The 25,191-nt window shown below is 48.0% G+C and overlaps 1 protein-coding gene across 1 annotated transcript in view; it reads right to left on the reverse strand.

Moving 5' to 3' along the window:
* The window catches only part of SDHA (succinate dehydrogenase complex flavoprotein subunit A), a 201,451-nt gene that overhangs the window by 90,718 nt on the left and 85,542 nt on the right, over nt 1-25,191 (reverse strand). Inside the window, exons 4-5 of the mRNA XM_086950178.1 lie at nt 4,261-4,404; nt 392-556 (exon numbers count right to left, since the gene is read on the reverse strand). Coding sequence (XP_086806304.1) covers nt 392-556; nt 4,261-4,404 — 309 coding nt within the window. The remainder of the gene's footprint in view (nt 1-391; nt 557-4,260; nt 4,405-25,191) is intronic.

Raw genomic sequence — 25,191 nt, forward strand, 5'->3', positions numbered from 1 at the left:
AAGACAGTGTTGTGTAGTGTGAGGAAGGATTACACTTGTACACACTGTAACGTGAAAAAAGGTGAACGTGCATGGCTCCCTAAAGTAGATCAGTTTAGGGGCTGACATGTTTCAAACATTCAGGAATGTACTGAATATTAAAGTCTTGTTTCATGAAGGCAGCATGTGCACAACGAGTCTGGCATCATTCAACCACTACCCATGCAGCAGAAAGAACTGACACTCAAGCTACACTACCTTGGAGAGAAGTTTCTTACCCGGAACAATGGATTGTTGATAGACTCTTGTTATAGAAATGCATGCAATAGATTAACATCTATAACAGATTCAAGCCACGAAAAAAACGACACGCGTCTCAGAAACTATACTATAAAAACATTCAATAACTTACCCGGCCATACAAGGTGTGTAGCAGCGAGTGGCCTGTCCGGTCCGCTACGCAGCAGCACCGATGCGCCTGCCCCCCTTTGCCAAACTGGAGGCTCTGCCCTCCGAAGGCACGTTGATAAATCTTTCCTTCCTCTGTTCTGCTGAAGGGCATGCCATAGTTCTCCAGCTGGTAATCAGAAAGGAAACAGTCATTGTGGGTTCAATTTGAACATTAGTCATTCTCTGAGCTGGTGACCCTACTCTCATTACAGAAGTACTGTGGCCTCAATCAGATCTCCCGAGAGAACCTTGGCCAGAAGGAGCAGATGCACATTGCTGTGGTTGACTTTCTATCACCTATACTTAGCAACATATCAACAGACAGCGTGATCGCAATGTGCAGGAGAGGCCACGCGTACTAATACACAAACACTGATACCAGAGAAGCTTTACACTAACATTGCGTACACATTTTGGTAGTGATTCTTTCAGTAGTTTCAGACAGCTGCTTTAGAAAAGTACGTGTGTCGAACTTTGAAGGATTGATTTTTTTTATCTACGGATGAAGTGAATACTTGGGTCATCTGAGGAATCAGGTTGAATGGGGGTAGGAACATTTCCTCACACAAGTCAAAAACTCAAGCGCGATCTAACACCACCCAATTTAAGAAAATCCAACTCACATCTTTAGATATCATAAAAACATACCTTTTGGCTATCAAACCAATACGCCTATCGAGTCACCATCTCTTTCTATCTTGCATATAGATGTTACGGCAGTCAAAAACCTAAAGTGCATCTTGTGCCACAGAGTTTAATTTCATAACAATTCAAAGTGTCCGGCAGCTACATCCATGTGCTGAGTCCCCACACTACTGATGTAGCTACCACACGCCTTAGATCTATATTGTGAAATCCTTTCTGGATCAAGGCATCTGCTAAGAATTCCTCCCAATGAGGAACACTGGACCCCAGAAGGTGAGCCAGCGCTGCACAAATTACACCAATCTAGCGTTCGAGCTGGCCCAGCACCAACACCACCAGGCTCACAATCTTTTCATTTATCTTGATAAGTTTTGTGCCGAACGCTTGGTGGACTGTTCTGGGTAGAGGGGTTTGCAGACTCCCGAAGGGTTTATCGTCCTATCAAATTCACAAAAGGTAGTTCAGATCACTGACACTGTCAAAACCAGCTTGAAAGTTTGGATACCCAACGTGGGCTACCTTATTGGTATGGTATGGTGAAATCCAACAAAAAAGAGTGTCAAAAACTAGAGGCATGTTGGAGAAACAAATTCAATTTATTTCAAATTTAGCCATTGCGCGCATTTCAGGAGCTGGGTATTTTTGACTCTGCAAGTGATTCAAGACCAGCAAACCCTTGTGTGGTTGGGAAAGAGGAATAAAGAAAGGACCAAACCCCTGTTCCACAGACCGGTTTGCGTGTATTCCCCAGAGGCGAGGAACAGGCTATTATTTTTAAACCGAAGCAGCAACATTGTGCACTCTGGTGCAATTCAAAATACAAAGGGTATCCTTTCTTAGGTGTAACCTAGAAAAGTTGATGAAACCCCACTGAAAGAGAAATAGCTCTCGTCAGTGTAAAGATATAAAACACTGATAAACACCTGCACAATCACAAACTAAAATGCCATTGAAAGAAAGAAAAGTGAGAGAGAATGAGCCCTATTTTTTCTTCCCGATAGGGACAACGCAATGTAACTTTGTTATACAAGTTAACCACAAGAAAGCCAGGTCTAAGATCATTCTGCTCGAGTTTTGTTGTTTTGGGATGCCTCTAAATATTGTAGTTTCTTTCATTTATTTCCTTCAGTTTTGTGTGCTGGAATTAAAGGTGCAGGGTGCATAAGCATATTTTAAGTCGGATATAATTATTTTATGTCGGTATCCTGTGCTGGACCGGAGTAGGTACCATAGGTGGACAGACTACCTTGACGAATGTGGGACTGTAGGTGCCCGCCCCCGTCAGGATCATAAATACCTGTTCAATTGCGAGGCTTTATCATAGACCTGATGGTGGGAACCGCGAGTACGGCTACACCCCTGCACTCACAGCACACCTTAGTGTGTGTGATGATAACTCACGGGGTCACTAAAATTTGGCCGCACTCACTTTCTTGGTCCTGAAGTAAGCCTTTGTATTGATCATTAAGGCTGAAACATGTTGCCCATTTCTTTTGAATAAAGAAAACCAATTAGGTCTTTATAATATCCACCCTAGCTTTTTTTAACCGTGTCCTAGGACCTCAGGAATAAAATTGTTCTAGCTCCACAGAGGATCCTTGAGGCACTTTTAAACTGCACCAAAAAACTCACCCTCTTCACAAAAAAAATCAACTGTTCCGCTGTAATTCAGGCGCAAGGTGCCGCATTGTTGTGCGTGATACCGGCAGCCAATTCTGGCTTTTTACTCACCTGTGCTCTACTCCTGGGATTTTTTTGGGATCTTTTTAAAGACCTTATTGTACCGTTAAAACCATTCACAGCTTCTGGCCTACAACCCCTGGGGCCGGCCGCAACCTTTTCTCCTGCGTGTATAACTGTCTGGATTACACAGCCCCAGTGCCTACAACCCGGGGGTACGGCGGCGTTATACAGTAGTATGTGTACATAACTTGCATTATGATCGCGGATTCGTATAGGTCAGGTTTTTAAATTTTTTAGAACAACAAACAGCATAAACAAGAAGTTACCACATTCAGTCGTGAGTACTCCTGGGATTTGTAAGCACATTGTTGCAATGTTAATAGCAAAACTGCAAGTCTCAGTAGACAATGTGATGTCTGTAAAAAGGTCAGGACGGACTCAAGGTAGACGTTTGCCACGGGGACACTTGGCAGCTGTGAATGTCCACCCAACAGCAGCACCACCTTGATGCAGTCAGGCAAAGAGTACAGCAAAGCAGTGACGGGCATGCTGAAGGCAGCAAGTATCAGGTGCCTTAGAGAGCAGGGTTACACATTAATCTGGAGTAATTCAAAATCTGAAAGGTTTTCCAAGGTAATATGCTGCTGACAGGGTTGACCACCCCAACAATGTCATTATATTCAGTAAGAAGTAGGTCATTGGCCCTCAAATGTGTCCAGAAGTCTGTTTGTTAAAGCATTGGAATACAGCACTTCCACTCGTTGATCCATCAATAGTCCTGCAAACCAGACAGAGACCCGCCAGAGTGACTGGGAGGTATTGAGTTGCGAGAGAGGGTAGGGGTGTAAGTGACAGTGCAGAACACAGACTTCCTATGCTTAAAACTGTCTCACATAAGTTCACTGCACAAATTGACAAATGGAAGAGACCACATACCCTGCATTACTTCTTCTTTAAATCAAATATGTACTTTAGAACAATCACTACAAAAAATGTTTGGTAAAAACTGTTTTTATCTATTTTGGGGGTTAGGCAAAGGAATAAGCAGGGATTTCAAAAGGTTTTGAAAACGGAGACAATACCACAGAAATCCACACAAAAATATAAACACTAAAACAGGACAGCCTAATGATATGGTATGATGGCGTTAGTGAACACCCAACACATGCATGATTGCTGCACCAGTATTTACCAGGAACCAGTGAGTACAGCACAAGCAGCAGAAGGCCACGTCCTCTTCCAAGTATCAGTAGACGTTACTAGTGCGAAAGTTAGAAGTGATTCAGAAAGTGGAATGCACACAGCATCACTCTCATGGCACCAATGGCCACCAGTTTTAATCCACTTTCACATCAGTGCCAGCAGTCATATCATTAGATCAAGGTGACATACAAGACGGGAATAAGTTAGGTTCACATTAACTGAAATAAATTCTAATATTGGTAGCCTCCTGCCTTGCCAGATGTTCGGATTATAAAGCTAGATATGCAACGTTTATATTACCTCAATAACAGAGGCGGGTGCCTGTTCAGTCATGTAGTGGATGGCATCCTGGTCTCCCAGCCAATCCGAGCCCTTCACCGTGTCATAGAAGTGCCATCTCCAGTCATCGGACTCCATGTTCCCCAAAGCGGCGTTGATTCCACCCTGCAGGAGGACGGAGAAACAAGTCATTTCCTACTTCGTGAACAATACAAATGTATACCTCTGTAGCTGTCCTTTTTCTAGGTGTGTCCTAGACAGTTTAGCTTTCTCGCCACATATGAAGTGAAGCATTATTTTGACTTTTTATTACTTTTATACCATTAATATTAATCGCAGACATTTCAAAAAAATAAAAAGATACAAATTGTAGGCTTGTCAAGGTTGGACCAATTGGACTTGCAAATTCTTGTTTATCTGCTCCTGCTTTCTGAAATCAACATACCAACTATCAGGATCAATCTATATAGATATCCATATAAACACAGGCCTAGATGTATGCGCAGAACTCAAGCACAACTCAGTGATCCAAGAGGAATCCAAGCAAAGAGTTTGAATAAAATATTGAATGAAAAGATTTAGTTTTAATCAAAATGTTAATTTCCAAATAGTCTGAAATTCCCTATTTATATAACGAATGGCATTAATTTGTGTCATTTAGGTTAAACTCACGTGTAATTTTATTTTTTCTACCTGTAGCGCTACTATTAACCTTTATGCTACTCCTTAACCTGTAGCCAGCTCTATCCCTCACCCTGAACTCCATCTCTTGCCCTAGGCCTGGTATACACCCTTCCATTAAACCTACATTTGACCCTCGCGCCAGCTTTAAACCCAACAGTATCCCTCACCCCAATGCTAATCCTCCTGGTAACCCTAAGTCAGAGACTAACCCACGCTATTAGCCTAATCTTATGCCTCATGCTAACTCATGGTAACGCTAACTCCGAGATGAAACCACACTATTCGCAGAATCTTATCCCTCACCCCAATGCTAACGGTAACTTTAGTGCGCAACTAACCCATGCTATTAGCTGAACCTTATCCCTCGCCCAAATACAAACCCTCATGGTAACCCTAACTCAGAGACTGAACCATACTATTGGTCGAATATTATCCCTCACCCAAATGCTAACTGTAACCTTAGTCCGAGACTAACCCACGCTATTATCCGGATCTTATCCCTCACCCCAATACTAACCCTAATGGTAACCTTAAGTCTGAGACGAACTCATGCTATTACCCTAATCTTATTCCTCATCATAATGGGAACCCGCATGGTTACCCTAAGTCGAGACTAAACCACACTATGGCCCAAGCCTCATCACTTACTCTAAACCTTTCTCACACCGTTACTATAACTTTCAACGTAACCAATACTATAATCCTAACCTTCTCCCTCACCCAAATGGTAACAATCTGTCCCCAAGCCTAAACCACACTATTCGTCTACTTGTATCCCTCATCCTAATACTAACCGTCATGATAATCCTAAATCCGAGAACAACCCACACTATTAGCCTAATATTATCCCTTACCCTAATGCTTACCCTCATGGCACCCCGGAACCCCAAGCCTAAACCATACTTTGGCCGTAACCTCATCGCTCACCCTAATCCTTTCTCTCCTCCTAATTTTAACTGTAAACATAACCAAAATTATAACCCCAATCTTATCCCTTACCCCATTTCAAACACTCATGGCAATCCTGACCCCAAACCATTCTAAATCACGCCACTCGCTGTATCTAGTGCCTCTCGCCCTACTGCTACCCACACTACTACCCTAATCTCTCACCCTCACTTTCTCTATATACCCAACCAACATCGTTAACTTAACCTGATCTCTGGCCGAACAAGCAGCGAGATGGCCGCTTAACTAGCGAGTTCCGCCGGCTGCATTGAAAATCCTTTGAATATCCTGGCTGTTTCGGTCTCCAAAATGCTCAGAACTGTAGCGGAGCGGCTCTGAAGGGCTGGGGGTTCGAGCGACCACAAATTTGGGTTCCTGGCATGGACATAGCCGTATCGGAGGGCAATGGCCGTCTGGACCGCAATGAGGTCGAGCAGAGATCCGGCAGCGCTGGAGGCCAGAACGGGCATCTGATTCCACTCGAGGTCGCGGCTGTGAAGGCCTGACTGATTGCGGAGCGAGGGGGTCTTGCAGTGGCCACTACACATGACAACGGAGGTGGGGTAAGGTTGCGGACCCAACTGCGGATGTAGCCCGTTCACGAATCCATTCTTGCAAGCCCAGAATACAAAATCTGGGTGACTTTGGACTTTATATATGTGCGGTGCCGCCATCTTGGATCGGGCGAGGGAGATACACATTCTGGCGCGGTAGGAGCTGGCCTGTACAGCCTGCAATCTGGGCATCGCGGGCTTCGTAACTTATAGCCTTACACCCGCACTGTGCATACATATTCTAGCGCCAGTGTCAATTACCAAGAAGCGCCGCTGCTGACTGCGCCGCACGCCCGGGACCAAACTAACATGTGCGATATAATTGCGGAGTGTGGCCATGGTGATCCACTATAGGAGCTGTGGACAGTGTCGGCCCATTGCCCTATTATCCTGGTTGTGATTTACGGCGGGTGGTCATAGGTGCTCTCCATTTGCTGGGGCATGCTAATCTCGATAGCACACCATGTGTTCCCGATCGAGCTGGCGTCCTGATCTTTGCCGTGGCTGGTTGATGTGGTCGTGTGACCGGTGGGCCCATAGTCTTGGTGACGACCGGTGCGTGGAAGCCTGCCCCCATCTTTGCCGGGCCATGAAAAAAAAACACGTACCGCCCTGCTACAGGGGAGCTGCCCAGGTGCGCTTTCCGACCTGCACCCTTTCGTGTGCCATGTACCATTGCTGAAAGACAGAGAGGGTGCCTTGTCTGCTTGAACAATTTGTGTCGAACTGCTCCCTGAACTACACTCCTGAGGCAGATAGCACCGCCATATCACGGACTGCGAGGAGCGCCAGATACAACTGCTAAGTCATGGGGAAGGGCGACACCAGACAGCCACGGCTCACGTTTGAGCAGAAGAAGCAGTCCAAGCAGCCAGAACAAGACTCCACCGCTGCAGGGTGTTCGTCTCAAGAAGTCCCTCAAGAGATAGAGGTCACTGCGCTATTGCTTGAAGTGCGCTCTAGCCTCAAGAGTATAGATGCAAAACTAGATACTATGACCTCCCAACTGAACAATGTACGCTCCCAGGTGGCCACACACGAAACGCGACTGGATAGCCTTGAGAACAAACATACGGAGTGCTGTGAGTTCCAGCAAAATACCAAAGCGCATATAACCAACATGGAAAAGAAAATTGAAGCGCTGTGCGCCAAGGCAGACGACTTGAAAGCGCGCTCTCAGAGGTGTAATGCTCGGGTCACAGGTATTCCAGAGACCACAGCAATGGAGAAAATGGAGGTCTTCATGACGGAACTGCTGCATGACATTTTTGACCCTAACCTGTCTCCGGTGTTCACGGTGGAAAGGGCGCACAGAACTTTGGGGGAAAAGCCGCCCGTTGGAGCTACGCCGAGACCAATCCTAGTGAAACTTCTAAACTACCAAGATAGAGACTTAATATTACGTTTGGCGAGGGAAAAGGGAAAAATAACACACAAATGGAACAATATATCTTTTTACCCGGATTTCACGCCGCTGGTGCAGGCTGCCCGCAAGGAGTTTTTGCCTGCTAAAAAACTGCTACTCCAAGCGAAAATCCCGTACTCCCTCATGTACCCTGCTAAACTAAGGGTTGTGCACGAAGGCACAACGCACCATTTCCTTGATGCAGGGTCGGCCCTAAAATTTGCGAAGCATGTAAGCGGGCCCAGGTCCAAAAGGAAAGCTCTAACTGAGGTCGATGCCGGGGCCCAAAGGAGTGACAATGACTGAAGTCTAACTGCCCGGACATATTGGTTTACCTGTGTGTGACAAGACTGATTCTGATGCGATCTTCGCGGATCTACTGGGTTTGTTAATTTGCACTCATTGATGTGCTGTGTGCTGCCGTTCTTGCCTAAAACATGCGATAGGTATTAATCCACCCTTTGGTAGGCACTAAGAGATTTTCAATACTGTCCCTTACTCTTTGTAGCTGTAAGTTGATTTAGGCTTATCACTAGCGGAACATCCTACAATAGTGCAGCCACCCTGCATGCGCAGGGGAGTATGCTCGAGACTCCGCGCCTCCTAGGGGTGTCTCCCGCAATTCAAAAGTTCTACTGTTCTAACGCCTCTGGTGTGTTAGGGGGGGTCTTGACACAACCTGATTGGGGGGTTGGTGTGGGAGGGGGGAGGAATGGGAAATGGGGATGTTTGGCAAATCGTCAGCACTGCATGAATATACCGGCTGTTTTTGGTATACAAGGCTTTATGGTGGGTCAGCTGATACACATTTGCGCTATCTCAGAAAGTAGGAGATGGGGGTGACTAAAGTTTTAACATGGAACATACGAGGCTTAAATGATGGCAGGAAGTCCAGATTGATGAGCAGCTATCTCCTCAGGCACAACATAGACGTCTGTTTCTTACAAGAAACACACAAATTCTACATGCTCACCCAGGCTCAAACATTCAAGTGGGGATCCTCGTACTCAGCTATCTTTTCTAATTACACCAGGGGTGTAACTGTACTTGTGCGTCGATGTATTGACTGAAAAGAACATAAAGTGATAAATGATAAAGAGGGCAGATATGTGGTACTGCACGGCACCCTGCTTGGCAAAAGTGTGATCCTGGCTGCTGTGTATGGGACTAATGGGGATGATCCAGAGTTTTTCAGGGAGGTGTGGGCGCAGATTACGATTCTAGACTGTCCCACGATTATCTGGGGAGGCGATTTCAACGTTGTCATGGATGATTCCTTAGATAGAATGGGTGCGTCCAGGCAGCTGCACCCGCGCGCCAGCCAGGTATTGAGAGACATAGTTAGTGAGGGCTCACTAGTTGATATATGGAGGTCCCGTAACACATGCACCAAAGTAGGCACATGCATGTCTGCACTCCATGCCGCCTGGTCAAGACTGGACTTTTGGCTGATATCCCAATATGTGGCCACCTGGACTGTGGATGTTGGGATTCTGGCTCACTCCCTCTCAGACCACGCTCCCTGCCTCTTAGAGTTAGAAATTCCGGGGGCCCCTACTAGGGCTTTTACTTGGCGCCTACCGCCGCATGCGCTTTAAGACGCAGCCTTTGCGGAAGAAATAAGGCGTGACATTACAGACTATTTGGCTACCAATACTGGCTCCGTTACTTCTGATGCCATATTATGGGACGCCTTCAAAGTGGTAATAAGGGGACAATGCATAGCACGGAAGGCAGGGGTTTTAAAGGCCATTAGAAATTCCATAGCTGTGATAGAGAAAGAGATTAAGGCACTCGAGCAACAGTTTTGTGCTGACCCTATGCAAGATTTGGCCTCTTGGATAAAAGCTAAATTGTTGGCTTTTGCAGAGGAGGCTCAGCGCGAGCTGAAGTTCCTTGGCAAGCAGGTGGAAGCTCGCAGGTATGGTGAAGGGGACAGACCTAGTCGAACCCTAGCTAGAATGATAAATACCAATGCGCCACCTACCCATATACACACAATCGTTGACTCGGCAGGGGTCGTGACAGCGGGACAAAGTGAGATTTTACAAGCATTTACTACCTACTACTCAGACTTGTATAAGTCCACGCTTGCAGTTTCGCAGGACGCCCTTAAGGCATTCTTGGAGTCCATAGCGCTTGTATGGTTTAATAATGCACATCGGCAATATATGGCCCACCCCGTGACAATACAGGACATTGTCAAAACAATTAAAGCCCTCCCGCCAAATAAGGCTCCAGGACCTGATGGTCTTACAGCTGCATTTTATAAAACATATGCAGAAGAACTTGCTCCACGGCTGCATGCAGTCTTTGCGGAGGCTCTGGAGTTGGGTGTACTCCCTGAATCAATGAGGGAAGCACTTATCATAACTTCGTTGAAGCCAGATAAAAATAGTCAATGCCTAGATTCGTACAGACCCTTATTACTGATAAACGTGGACGTCAAAATATATGCGAAAATAATAGCTGACCGTCTCCAGCCTTTGCTCCCAATGGTGGCCCTTCCAGACCAGTCAGGCTTCATACCGGGCCATGCAACTACACATAACCTGAGAACTGTGTTCTCGGTGTTGCACTATTTACATCCTGACGTACAAGCTGCAGTGATATTTTTGGATGCCACAAAAGCCTTCGACTCTCTTGAACGGCCATATCTATTTGCTATACTTGAGAGCACGGGATTTTGCCCGTTATTCATAAATCAAATTTGTCTGCTGTATACTGCCCCCAAGGCCAGAGTGAGAGTCAACGGCATGGTATCGGACCCTTTCGCGATCTCAAGAGGTACAAGGCAGGGACGTCCGCTGTCCCCGCTGCTGTTTGCGGTTGCCATGGAGACATTGGCGGCCAGGATTAGGCAACACCACACCGCCAGGGGTATAGGCTTCAGCTCACGGAGCTTGCTGATCTCGCTCTATGCTGATGATGTCACTCTATATGTACTTGACCCAGATGTGAACTTAAATCCGTTACTGAGAGAATGTGTTAAATTCGGGGGCCTATCAGGTGTCTCTATAAATTGGTCCAAGTCCGTAATTTTTTCACTAACCGATAACACCACTGAGGTGCATTCGGACTACCCTCTACGCTGGGAGGTTGTTGAGGTTAAATACCTAGGCATTTGGATTAGCCGCAACCTCCAGGACATTTGGACTTTGAATTTTGGAAGGGCAGTGTCCTGGCTCGAAAGTAAAGTGGCTATATGGTCGAAACTCCCACTATCTCTGGCCGGTAGAATTGCACTTGTAAAAATGATTGTACTGCCTAAATTCCTCTATCTGTTTGCGAACATACCTATCCCACTGACACAACATTTCTTCATTGCTCTGCGCTCGCAATTGCTGACACTGGTGTGGGCTGGGAGCCAGGCTAGAGTTTCATGGGCATTGTTAACGCTACCACTGAGACAGGGAGGCATGGGTGCTCCAGACATGCAATTATACACGCTATGCGCACAAGCCCAATATCTCCACTTCTGGGCTTATCCTACACCTTATCAGCCACACGTGGCGGTTGAGACAGACATGGTTGCCCCGCTGTCCCCGAGTGTGGCCTTGTATCGCAAAACACCCAGACCAACACGTGACATTGACTCGCCCAACATGCTTAGATGGGTATGAGGGAACTGCAAAGGCGAGCCGACCTACCATTGCTGTATGCGCCTGCGATCCCCCTTAGACAGAACCCCATGCTCCCGTGCCTTGAGGAGGGTGGAGGAGAGGTCACTCTCGCTGGATCCACACTACACACATTTGCGGATGTATATCCAGATGGCATGTTTCTTGACTTGCAGAGTGCGGAGGGGGACCAGCCATTGTCCTTTAGAGACAAGTATGCATACCACAAACTCAAATCTGCATGCAAAGCAATGTGGGACCATTTCCCTGAAGAGCCGCCACACCTACATGCACTCCAAAACATATTAGCGAGGGCATCCCTTAAAAAACTGGTATCACGCTTATATAATGCCATGCAAGAGCAATCCCCTATTGTTTTTTTTGTTTTTTTTAAAAAAACCTTTATTGTGCAGATGGAAGCATACATATACGGGCCTACAACCAAGCAGGCCGGCCACGACACATTATGAAAGTACATGAGACAATAATAAGATTTCCCGGAAGTCGCCCAGCGTTGTACAAGCAAGCGATCTAATATTAAAAGGGGGTGAATATGGCCGCTGGAAACAGGATTAAAGAAGGTTAATTTTATAATATAATAGGAAGTATAGCAGGTCCAGTTGCAACTTTTAGCCATCTAAGTTCCCTTGGCGGGCCACATGTCCAACATCAAAACAGAAGGGCATTGATAAAAACGGGTAACAGCCGCGGTTAACAGGAATCAACTTATAGACACCCCAGTTCAGAACAGTCCCCACCGTGGCTCATCACGCACCCGTCGAACCTATATATACGCTAGTACACAACAGAGGAACCAGAGCAGCAGCTTAGTTATATTCATCCTCTATACTAACCCAAGTAAATAGAAAAAGAAGGGAAGGAGGGAGGAAAGAGTATTAGAAGAGGGAAAGAAAGAACGCCACGCTGCTGCACGCACCCCACAGCGATAAAAGCGCGCAAGACAGAGATACGCTATCGGGGTTGGGGCTTGCAAGTCATGACATGTGTGCAATCAATGCCGTAGAATCAAGCAAGTCATCCCCCATCCCAACCAGCTGTCACACCATGGGAGACACGCACAGACAGCGTCCCGATAAAGGGATACAAAAGAGCCATAGAACTAAAAGAAAAACGAACAGTAAAGAAACCCCATCCCACCCGCCCCACCCTGCACCCCTGCAGAAGGCTACGGCCTACCCCCCCAGCAGCGTGCCTGTCGCCCTAAATAGAACCCGAAATATAGGAAATTAGAAAGTGAGAGAAAAAAAACAGAGAAAAGGGGTAAAAAGAACCAGTGGGAGAGGAGATCTGCAATCGAGTCATTCGGCCCTTACCCCCCGCCTTCACACACATGAAACCACATCAAAGCGAGATCGACACAGCCTCAAGTATCAGAAACATTCGAAGGAATCGGCCATATTGTCATGGCTGCAGGCAGTCCTCATCTCCATCCGTTAACCAGTAGACCGCCGGGTCCAGTCCGGCTCACCCCTGTCCTCTCCTGACCATAGCTATCATGCGCAATGGAATAGTGGGTAGCAAATAGTTTGAGGTGAAATGGGCACAGGATCGGAACAAATCAGGCCAAGGGTGTAAACCAGAGGACCCCAGTATCAAACGGCAGAGCAAGCAATGGCTGCGGCAGTCTAGACTTTCCAATAGCAACATCAGGAGCAGCAAACAGTATGGGTGCAGTCTCGCCGCCCAAGAAAGCGAGGTCTCCTCCGCAAGGCAACAGCAGGACCACACCAAAGCAGTGCGAGTCGAGCAGTGGCGGCTGGTGACATTTGAAAGTGGTAGGGCGTAAAAGTTGGGGATGAGTGTCGCGTGCCAGGGGGTTTGGGAGGGTGGTGTTTGTTGAGGAAAAATAAGTGGTGATTCCCAAAAATGATTACTTTTGGGCCCCAACAGCAACCACCGGCTCAAATTAAGCACTGCCTGCAAGGGACTGCAGACCTCCAACCTTGCATTTGCATTAAAAAAGGCAAATATTTTTAAAAAGCATCCCACACCTTCCGACTAGAAGACTTGGATGGTCAGATCTTCTTCGAACACACCCACTGGGCTCTAACGCAGTGCCTGTTCAATAGCCTAATTAGACCAGGCATTCAGAAGCCACCAGCAGTCTCTGAGCACAGCCCACTAGTCTGCATTCTTCGTCTGTAGCTGACCTTCAAGGCCCTGTGATCAGCGCACCTGTCCCTAAAGCATACGGTGCACCTGTGCCGAGTAGCCCTAGTGGCTTCAATGACGTCATTAATGGCATCACCAACGATGTGATTTTTGATCTTACCTATGACAAGAAGATCGGTAGCCAGGAGCAATGCTTTCAAACGGTTATGGCTACCAAGATGAATATAACTAGCGAATTTCGGATTTGGATCGCAATAAAAAAGTACCCAGTTTTATAGGGATCTATTATTTTTTATGAATTATGTTATTTTTCTGATGGGAGTGCCGAATGATAAACTCTCTTTAATAACGTTTTTCATTGATGGCGATAGTAATGTGTGTGTGTGTGTGTATAAGTTGGCAAGTTCATAGGAAAAACATTCTTACGGGATAGTAACTTTAACCTCGTTCCCTACATATCCAGGAAATGTATTGGAAGTTGTATACATGCATCTAAGACCTAGAAATGTTAGGGGTCAGAGACTAAAAGACCGCAAGTGTTCGCCCTCACTACAATACCCTGAGCAAACAACATTCACAACTGCAAGACTTAAAATGACTCCCAGAGTTCCTCTTGTAGCTGCCTGATGACTGATTATCGCGGCTGCAGTCAAAACAGACGAGGCACTTCCTCCTTTGTGTCGTTTCTGTCAAGACTTTACACACTGATGAATATACCCCCAAGATTAGGAACGGCGATAATGTATGTAACCAACGCCCATAACGCAAGGTACTAGTGCATTATTGAAAGAAAAAAAATGTGTGAAGGTGAGACAGAGACGTGGTCGCTAGGCAACTACCCACTAATTCGTGCCCCCTTATACAGTGCATCAACCGCACTCTATAATAATAAACAACTCAAAGAAATAAAACGAGAAATAGCTCCTCCGTAAATAGCGGTTCCACTACTATGTTGTGCAGGAGTAGTTTCACGTCTTCATAGCGCCTGGATTGTACACCGTCACGCAGCACAGGCCTGTGTGTATGTGTAGGTGGCAGGCCGGGGGGGATGGGGGGGATGGGGGGGAGGGGGGGATTGGTGCTGGCAGTGGACTGGAGAGGCAGTAGGTCTACTCAAAAAAATTTGCGAAACAACAAGTTGATTTACACAATACACTAGTACAGACTGAGGTATTGTCTAGACTCAGTGTACATCAACAATGTAAATGCTTGTGCCCGCCGACTTTGAAGTGGATTTAAACTAAGTACAATTACTGTTCCTAATGGTTGAATGGAATGAGCTTAGCTCCTGGATAACATCCACTATGTTATCTGCGTGTTTGTTAGGTATTTCCATATCCATAACTTGAATTAACAAAAGCCAAAGTACCATTTGCATTTACTGAAACAAAATAAGATATAATAATAATAGTGAGTTCTCTCTGGGAGGCCATCTACCCTGAACCAGAGCACAATGCGCAGCAGATATTCTAGCACTGAACGGAGACCACGGTCACTGTTCATATTCCGAACCTTACGCGGCTTTCTCTTGCAGGTGACTCAGCACTTGCACGGAATGTACTTTAAGATGCAGGTGTATTTCAATGTACACACTCACACTGCAGTAATAATATTAATGCTGGCTCGGGTCTCCGAAACTTACCTAAGGCTTAGTTGACGGCTTCCCGCTTTTCTTTGAATCCTGACTGAGGATCCGATCCAGACTTCAGAATCCCGCAGTTGCTGGAGAATTCCGACGTCATTAGAAGGCGGCAGGCAGCCTCCCTCCCCTCCACAGCAGCCAGCTCTGGGATTGGTTCGGCCGGCTGCCCCCTACTGACGTCATTTCTCTCTGTATGCTGCAGCACAGCAGCATACAGAGAGACGGGGAGAGTGGGAGGGGTTACTCGAGGGCAGGGGGGAGCGGCTTGCCTACTCTGTTAATACTGTCTGTCTGGGTAGCCTCTCAGGATGCCCAAACAGACAGTATTACCAACAGTGGGCAAGCCGCTCCCCCCTGCCCTCGAGTAACACCGCCCACACAGATTCTACTTTCTCGCCGTGCAAGAAGGCAAGGCAGAAGCAAATGGTAGTTATTATCATTGGTGATAATAACTACATTTGTTTGCCTTCTCGCACAGCGAGAAAACAGGGGGGGCGGCGCCCAAACGCCCCCATGGACCAGCCGCCACTGGAGTCGAGCATCCACCTCGCTCCCCAGTCATTCGGGCATGAACGGGCCCCAACGTGGGCCCCACGCCCGCACCCGCCACAATCAAAGCTACCTGGAGATTCGGGGCTGCAGGCGTACAGTCCTGCAGATGCACGGCGGCAGCTCTCCTCGCAGCAGCCAAGGGGGGCGAAGCAGCACACACTCGAAGTCGAGCCGCGTCCATGAGGGACGGTCCAACAAATATGGCGGCAGACCTATTATCTTGCACAACGGTGCCGAAGACCATGGCCTCGCGTAAAGAATGTAGGGCGCCAAGGACATCACCAATTGTGGGCTCACGCTCACAGGACTCGGCCCTCGTGCACTTCAGCGACCCCGGTTCGCCGCTCTGAGTAGATCTGTGGCTCAAGGCACCGGTCGCCATCTTGTAAGTGCAGCCGCGACTCTCCGCGCCTCAACTTCTGGAGTGGGCTTTCAAGCAAGGCCCACCGCTGGAGTCCCCTCGAGCCCCGGAAATGGCAACCTTGGTGCAGAAAGGAGGGCCACCAAAAACGGGGACCGCCGGCGCCACCGTCCCACGGGCACCGCCCGCCGAGTCCGGGCGAAGGGCTTCAAGATGGCCGGACAGGGCAACAAAGGGGGGGGGCATGCCTCCCGCGCGGTCTACCCCCATCCGCGGCGGGCCGCGCCCTACCACAGGGCCCCCAGGCCGCCAGTCAGTCGCCACCGGCACAACCGCACAACGGCCTCTGCAGCCGACCCCTCTCCTCCACCAGGGGCCTCCGGCCGACCGTCAGAGGCAAGTCCCCGGTCTGCACGCTGCGGAGACCCCGGACCAGGCAAGGGCATAACTCCAGATCCACAGCACACAGGAGCCCCCGGGACAAATGGTGAGTGCGAGCATTGTTTCACCTTTCCATTTCTTGCCGAGTGTGTCGCCTCGGAGCAGGATGAAGATCAGGATATGCGTTTAGGCAGGAAGGCTGGTGGAGCCGAGCTACAGTGCGGCCATCACGGTCGCGAGCCTGGCTCCTCCCCCCCAATCCCCTATTGTTGTGCCTAAATCTCTACAATAGTGGAACGAAGACCTAGAGACGCCCCCAACGGAAGAGCAGTGGACATTCTGTTGTAGACAGTTATTGGAACTCTCCCCGAACTACAAACTTAGACTTATACACTTTAAGTTCCTCCACAGGTTTTAACGCACCCCATTAGCGCTCCATCGCATGGGTCTTACAGGCACATGCATCAAGCGATTTGGGAATCGCAAACGGTGCGAATCGCAAAAATCGGCCGTTTGCGATTCCCAAATCACTATTTGGGATGCATCAACTTAAAAGTGAATAAATCGCTATTTTAGCGATTTTTTCAAGTGCGATTGCTTTTAAGGAATCGCAAATTTTCGATTCCTCAAAAGCAATGCATGAAACTAAAAAAAATTGCGAATTCGCAATTAGAGAGAAAAAATTACCATGAGGTTGGACCTCATGGTAATTTTGCGAAATGTTAGAAAAATGCAATTTTTTGCATTTTTTTAACTTTCATGTTGTGCACACACATGCCCTTAGGGCATGTGTGTACACAACATATGTGCATTGTTTGATTTCAGGGGTGCAACAGGGTGTCCTTTGGACACCCCTGCACCCTTGAAATCGCAATCTCAATTTGCGATCAGCTAATTGCGAATCGCAAATTGAGATTGTCTTCCCATTCATTCCTATGGGCCTCTAGGCCCATAGGAATGAATGGGAAGGGATTCCTTAATTGCGATTCGCAAAATGCTAATCGCAATTAAGGAATTCTAAGAAATCGCAATTTATTTAGCGATTTCTTGATGCATAGGCATTTGCAATTCCTTAATTGCGATTCCTTAAAAATCGCAATTAAGGAATCGCAAATGCCGAGTTTGATGCATGTACCTGTTAGAGAGGATGACAAATGCTGGAAATGTGGGGAGGAGGGAGCTTCCTTTTGCATGTAGCTTGGAATTGCTCGGCTCTGTTTAACTACTGGTCAGAAGTCTTTGTTGCCATCAATCAAATTCTGAATAGGGCAGACGATCCCTCTCCGCTCCTTGGTGTCCTGGGGTGGGTTGCAAACACGGAGCCCAAAAGTCGGAAACTGCATGCTTTACTGTTGTTATATGCTAAGAGACAGGTGGCTATGAGGTGGGGTCGCACGGTCCGCCCTAAATTTACTAACTGGCTATCGGATGTGACATATGGCCACACGTAGCTTGGTGTATATTGGGATCTGATGCCAACTGCCTCGAGACCGAGGGATATCTGGGAGCCGTTATTACAGTGGTCACGGAATAGAGCAGAGTCCCCCCCCCGTCTAGACCTGGCAGTTCGTGGACATAATTCCATAATGTTATGCTGGATTTGTCCGTTGGTTATACCTGTGCATCTGTACCTCTTATCTCACACAATGATTATGTAATATGCTATACCACCCTAGGACCATGATACTCCCTGCTTCGGCCTAACGGGGCCATTAGTTGCGATGTACTCTCACCTATACCTACATGTTGCGATGTATCGGTTGTCCACCAAAAGTGCACTGACTCTGTATGATATGCATAGTTATCTTAACTACGTACAAGAACGCTGTATCATCAAACTTGTTTCGTGCTTGTGCTGACAATAGCCTGTTTTGTTAGTTGTTTATAACAATTTTATCTTTCTATTATGAACAGCAATTACGTTGAGAACGCCTGGCTTTATCAAACTTAAACATGTCAATGTAACATAAAGTGCTGTACTTTGACTATGCAATCTTTAATAAACAAAATTTATAAAAAAATAAATAAAAATAAAAAACTTAACCTGATCTCTCACCCTTACCCAAGATCCAACACTCAACTCAACTCTTCATCCAGCTGACACTGTAACCCTAACTTTACCCCTCAAGCTGTTCCCAATCCCAATCCTCAACTTAAGTTTACCCTTCACCCAAATCCTAACCAGTTACCTTTATTCAAACCTTTCTCCTTCTCTTCAGCAGAATTACATGTATGTTGAACTGAATGATTTGACATACTTGCCAGCTACTGTCGACAAGTAACCAAACTATCTAACGTAATGGGACTTTTCAAAAACGATCTTACAAGACACCAATACCCTCCATGTTTTGTGGCCTAAGACAGTGGTTCTCAGCCTTTCGATTATGGACCCCCAGAAAAAAAAACATTCAAAGAAATACACAAATGATGAACAATTTTATTTTATTTGCAAAGATGTTTAAATAAATAAATAAAAATTTCCATATTAAGCTTGGAGCTTTTCTAAATTTGCGACCACTCATCCATACTATGTTTTGTTTCATGCACCTGCGCTACTCCCACAAATCAATCGGAGGACACTTATTACATTTTTAGTCTCGAATTTCAATTTCCTTCCCACATACAGTACATTTAAAAATATTTAATTACACATTTAGCTACCTTATTTATATAAACTTTATTAAACTGTTAATATTTAAATATTTAAGCTGTCGCAGACCTCCTGAGAAGGCTTTTGTGGGCACCCAGGGGTCCCCGGACCAAGACTCTGTATCTACCTTATCTTCTCCCCCCTGGGGCCCCTCAGTGTCCCCCCGACCAGAGCATAGCCGACCCTCCCCTGGGACACGTGGTGTCAGAAGTGGGATCAGCAACATCCCCCATCTGTAGACAAGATGGACACCCTCATTGAGCATATTATAAAAGGACAACAAACTCGAGTGGGCTGTGGAACGTCAGCTTTCAGCAGCCCAAGCGGATAGGGAGTTGTTTAAATCTTCCCTGACGGCCCAAATAAAAGGACTGAGGAATGTGCCCCCTCCCCTCCCGCTCATAACGGGAGAAGCACGAGTACACTCTCCTCACCCCTCCGGCATTGCCTTACAAAAGTACATTCCGGGGGAAGACCCGGATGCGTTCCTGTTAAACTTTGAAAGGGCCGCCAGAGCACTGGGATGGCCCGAGGAAAATGGCCCTTCTTTCTCGCCCCCCCTCCTGACCGGAGAAGCGCAGTCGGCATATCAAGCCGCGAACGCCCTAGGAAACACACCCTATGTAGTGGTGAAGGAGGTGATATTGGATCACCTGGGCTTAGATCCGGAAGCCTATCGAGTGAAGTTTCGAAAAGAAAGAGGCCTGCCAGGCGAGAACCCAAAGACCCTCTACTTTCGTTTGCGTATGGCCGCCAACAAATGGCTAAAACCGGAGACGTGTACCAAGGAGGAAATCCTCAACAAGATCTACCTAGAACAGTTCATGGACGCATTGCCATATGCCACACAAAGATGGCTTCGTCAACACGTAGGCTTGGAAGTAGAACAAGCTATCGAGATGGCTGCACAGTACGCCAGGGCACAACCCTGACCGAGCATCGCGGAACCAGAAAAAAACAGCAAAACCCTCCTCCACCCGAAGATAGACCGGAAACCGAGACCGCCCTTTGAAGCCCCCAAAACAAAAGCCACAGGGATGATGTCATCCATGTTTAAGGGACCCCAATGTTATGAATGTGGGGATACATTGCAAGGATGTGCCCCCGGAAGCGGCCCCCTGAAGAGCCAATGAAGGTGGGATATCTCCCGAATACTGATGTACTCGGCCGAGTTGGGCAGTTCCTTTCACGTATGAGGATGAATGGTTTTAGGGTGAGGGCCCTCCTCGATTTGGGGTGTAAACAGTCAGTAGTGCAGGTGCGCTTTGTCCTACCAGAACAGTATATACAGGAGGCCCAGGTGTATATCAAATTCATAGCACTTGGGGCATTAAATGACAGTTTTTAGAAAATAAAATCAAGGTAACATTTTAAAATCTGTGTGTGGAGGTAAATGCTTCAGGTTCTACTCTAAACTGCATAATAAGGTCTTGAGTCTAGATATAGTGAATTACACAGAAAGGAAACTTTTTTCTACACTGTATATCAGATGTGTTCACGGAGACGTGAAGCCATACCCGGTGGCTTCCATCTCTGTAGAGATACCGAATAGGGATAAACGTACTGTTAGGGTAGGTGTAGTTGATTCCTTGACGGAGGACATGATTCTGGGCACGGATAACCCTGAATTCCTTTCGCTTTTTAGGGAGACCCTTACCCCGAGACCTTCCGAGACAGGGCAACCCTCTCCAGCATTCCTAAGCCCCGAACCCTGGGAAATAGATAGAAGTTTCCGGTTCGCGCAGACCGAAGATAGAACCCTATGTAATGCCTGGGACAGTGCGCACCAAAATCAAGGGAACCCTTCCCCGACGTACCCCAGATTCCTGATCAAGAACGACCTGATATATAGACAGGCCATGGAGACCAGCGCTTGCCAGTTGTTGGTACCATTCTCTTTCAGAGAGCAAGTGTTATTCTTTGCACACACCCACCTCACTGCAGGTCATGCCAGAAAAGAAAAGACCACCGAGAGGATCCTCCGTCACTTCTTTTGGCCAGGGATATACAGGGAATTACAGGAGTATTGCGCCAACTGTGATGTGTGTCAAAGGAAGAACACCCATCGACCCAGCGCAGCGCCTCTACAGTCCATGCCTATCATCGGGGTTCCTTTTGAACGGGTGGGCATGGACCTCATCGGGCCCTTACCACGATCTACCAAGGGGAATATATATGCACTAGTAATTGTGGATTACGCCACCCGGTTCGTGGAGGCGTTCCCCTTGAGAACCAGCACCACCTCAGCAATTGCGGAGAAGTTTGTTGAACTGTTTGCACGTGTCGGTTTCCCAAAAGAAGTCCTGACCGATCAGGGCACCCCCTTTACATCTAAACTTATGCGAGAAGTGTGTAAATCGCTGGGGATAAAACACCTGAAAACATTGGTATATCATCCACAAACCGATGGCCTCGTCGAACGTTATAACCAATCCCTGAAATAGACTCTGAAAAAGATGTTATCCTCGGAAGGCACTGTTAGAACTGGCTATTTCTGGTAGGCTAAGGCTGACGCCAAAGCCAGGCAGAAACCACCATTCTAGTCAGGGCAAGGAAGTCACACGCCAAGATAACCCCTGCTCACCCCCTTGGTAGCTTGGCACGAGCAGTAAGGCTAAACTCGGAGGCAATGTGTAAAGCATTTGAGCCAGCACACAACAGCAACAACATACTAGGCACACCACAAAAGAGACCCCACACAAGGTTATTATAAAATAACTTTTGTATTGTAAAAACACATCAGATAGTATCACACAAAATACATGGTGCCAACTGGCACGGGCAATATTCACATGGGATTATGTACAGGACAGGGCCACATGGGCCACTGTCATAATCAGAAATAGCACTTCTAGAATAAAGAATAAAAGAATATAAAATCACTGTAGCACAAAGTAACAGTTATAAATCACATCCAGTAACTACTGGGAACAGGTACCAGGACCTCACTAGGACCACCTGTACTAAAAGAACTACCACCTAAGAATAAAATACATTTAGGGGTATAAATAAGAACACATTACCCATGATGCATGAAACACATTCAGAGGAGTAATAAAGGAAAAACACATGATGCCTAAAACATTCAGAGGTGTAAGGACAACCACCTAAGTATCACACAGCGTTTAGGGGTCTAGGAAAGAACACATTACCCATGATGCATAATTATACATTCAGAGGAGTAGTAAAGAGAAACACATGATGCATAAACCTACACATTCAGCGGTGTTAAGAACAAAGCACATGATGCAATAAAATACATTCAGAGGTGCAGCGCAAGAAGACACAAGATGCCTAAAACATTCAGAGGTGCAGCGTAGGGAAAGAAAGGAAGACACATGATGCCTAAAAACATTCAGAGGTGCCAGAACAACACAATAGCGCAAAAACACACAGTAGGCAATTACTATTAAAAACATAGAAACCACATTGCGCAGAAATCACATACCAGCCCCCATCTAATAAAAGGGACTAAGAGCCCTGTGTCCAGAATGTCAGGGCGCGCTGCCATGCAGTGCCAGTCAGGGGTGCGTCACTGGCGCAAAAACTAAACGTAGCAGGTGCCCACTACTTGCTGGGCACCTGGGAACAATCACGAGGGCCTAAACGTTGCTGCTGGCACTAAGTGCTGCGCAGCTGTAGCAGGCCGGGCACCACTGTGCCCCCTCTGTCCCACACAGGGACTCTCTCCCTCCAATTGCGCCTAAACGGTGCAGCTGCCCACTAATTGCTGGGCAGCTGGAGACAAAACTGTGACAGGGCCCTCAGTGGCCCTTCAAGCAAATTGCGCCCACTGCTGGAGCCACACAGGCTCTGACGCCAACCTGCCCATCGTTGGAGCCCACAGGCTCTACAGATAACATTAGCCCCCAGGGAGCCCACTGGCTCCTTAACCACTCAACATGTCCCCAAACACTAGTGCGTAGAAATGGGGCCAGGGGGATAGCCACACAGGCTCTTTAAATAATCATGCCTCCGTGGTCGTGGGAGCCTCGAGGCTCTGAATCAATTATGGCCCAGTCGTTGGAGCCATTTGGGCTCGGGAGACACACCTGGCCCCTGGAGCCCTCAGGCCCCTAAAACACCAGAGCCCTCTAGGCTTTGAACAACTTACTGGAGTGCCGGGGGAGCCACTGAGGCTCTGGGAAACGGTGGGGCGGCCCACTGCCATCCGGGGCCGCCCTTGCGCTGTGCCTGCTTCTTTACTGGCACCCGCCCGGAGCCCCCCGCCCCATGCCCGTTCTCAACTCACCAGGCTGCTTCACTCTGTCTCCGGGGGCTCTGGGACAGCGCCCGCTACTGCCTCTTCGCCTCACCCCGCGACTCCCGAATGGAGCCTGCGGGGCTCTTGGCTGCCGCTCCTCATCTCGGGGCTCCCTCTCGGTCCCGGGAGCCCCACAACAGACGCCGCCATCTTCTTCTCCGGTCTCGTGCCGCGGCCAGCCTTTTCGGTCTCCCTCTCCACACGGGAGACCGGCAACGAACGCCCAAGCAGGCTTCCTCCGGGCAGGGGGAAGCGGAAATGACCGCCTCGAGGCCCCGCCCACGTCACGGAAGAATCTGCCTGGCCGAGGGCCGCCAATGGCAGCACGGCCCTTGGCAGGGGGGGGCGGGCGCAGCTCCTCTCTCTCGATCTCCGGGCCAGCGGCGGTGAAATCAACACGAGGCAATGCCGGGTGGGCACCGGCTTCAAGTAATTAAATAAAAACGGGGTGGCACCCGTAAATAAAGATATAACAATATCGGGCATAAAGCAGGGTGGCACCTGCAAAACCTCACGCAAAATGCGTGATAGCGACACGCTCGCTACGGGTCCAAAATAAAGCGCTCTCAAGCGCTAGGAGACAAAAATAAAGCGCTTCCATCGCGCTGGGGGCACTGGTAGCACCCACAGGCCCCTAGAAATGACCCCTATAGCAAGAAGGGTCCACAGAAGTGCTTCAGGGGATGCAGCAAGGTCCTTCCAGACACTTTAGGCTATAACAAGCCTTGGCAAAAGCAAGAGAAAGTCCCCAGAAGTCTGTAGCAGGAGACCACAGGCAAAGGTCCCCAGGGAAAGTCCATCAGGTGTCCTGGGGCTGGGCCAAGTCCCCCCATCAGCCCAGGCAAGGCAGAGGGGTCCCCCAGAAGTCCTCTAGGCATCCAGGGGCTGGGCAGCGCCCGCCCCTGGTAGATTCGAGTCAGAAACAAGAACATTTTGGAAGGGGACACAGCCCCTTCTTAGACACAGAAAAGTCTTTTGAAGTCTTTGTGTAGGCAGTGTGAGAACCAGCTAGAACTGGTTATAGGGAAGTCCTGTCAGTATCAGGGACAGAGGTGACAGACGCCCAGCGGGAGGTGGAGCCAGCATTGTGGTTTGGCAGGCACAGCCCTTCACTATCAGGTGCCATCTCCTCCCACTTCCCTGGCAGCAGATGCTGCCTTTCATCCATGGGCTGACTCAGACAACCTCCTGGGCTCTCCAGCCCCTATCACCCTCAAACCAGACAGTCAATCCACAAACAGGCCCAGGCACTCCTGACCCAGGCTCATCAGCCAATCACACGCCAGACACAAATGACACAAATATGCCAACTTCTAAAAGTGGCACTTCTAGACTAGACACACATGCCGCATATACCATTACGCAGCATTCACTCTCACGAGTTCGTACATATCAAACTTGCCCCTGCACTCCCCACACATCAGGAACTACCATTGGCATACATATTCCCCATTCATTCCTATGGGAGGGCAGGTCACTCACCACACATACACAGAGAGCTCAAGCACTTTACACTGTACCACAGTGAAAAAGTGCGCAGAGGCCTAAAATCACCACCACCAGGTTCCAGAAACAGGCTAGGAAAAAGCAAAAAGTCTCGGGGTGAACCTGCCTAAAGGGCTGGGTCCAACAGGCACGAACTGGGACCGCCTACTACCTTTGGCCCTCTATGTGTTACGAGCACAGAAACAAAGTAGCCTGGGTGTTCCTCATTCGAGTTATTGTATGGGCGACTCCCTAGGTCCCTCCTCGAGATGA

Source organism: Lissotriton vulgaris, unplaced genomic scaffold (assembly GCF_964263255.1).
Source record: "Lissotriton vulgaris unplaced genomic scaffold, aLisVul1.2 SCAFFOLD_220, whole genome shotgun sequence".
Taxonomy (NCBI): Eukaryota; Metazoa; Chordata; class Amphibia; order Caudata; family Salamandridae; genus Lissotriton; species Lissotriton vulgaris.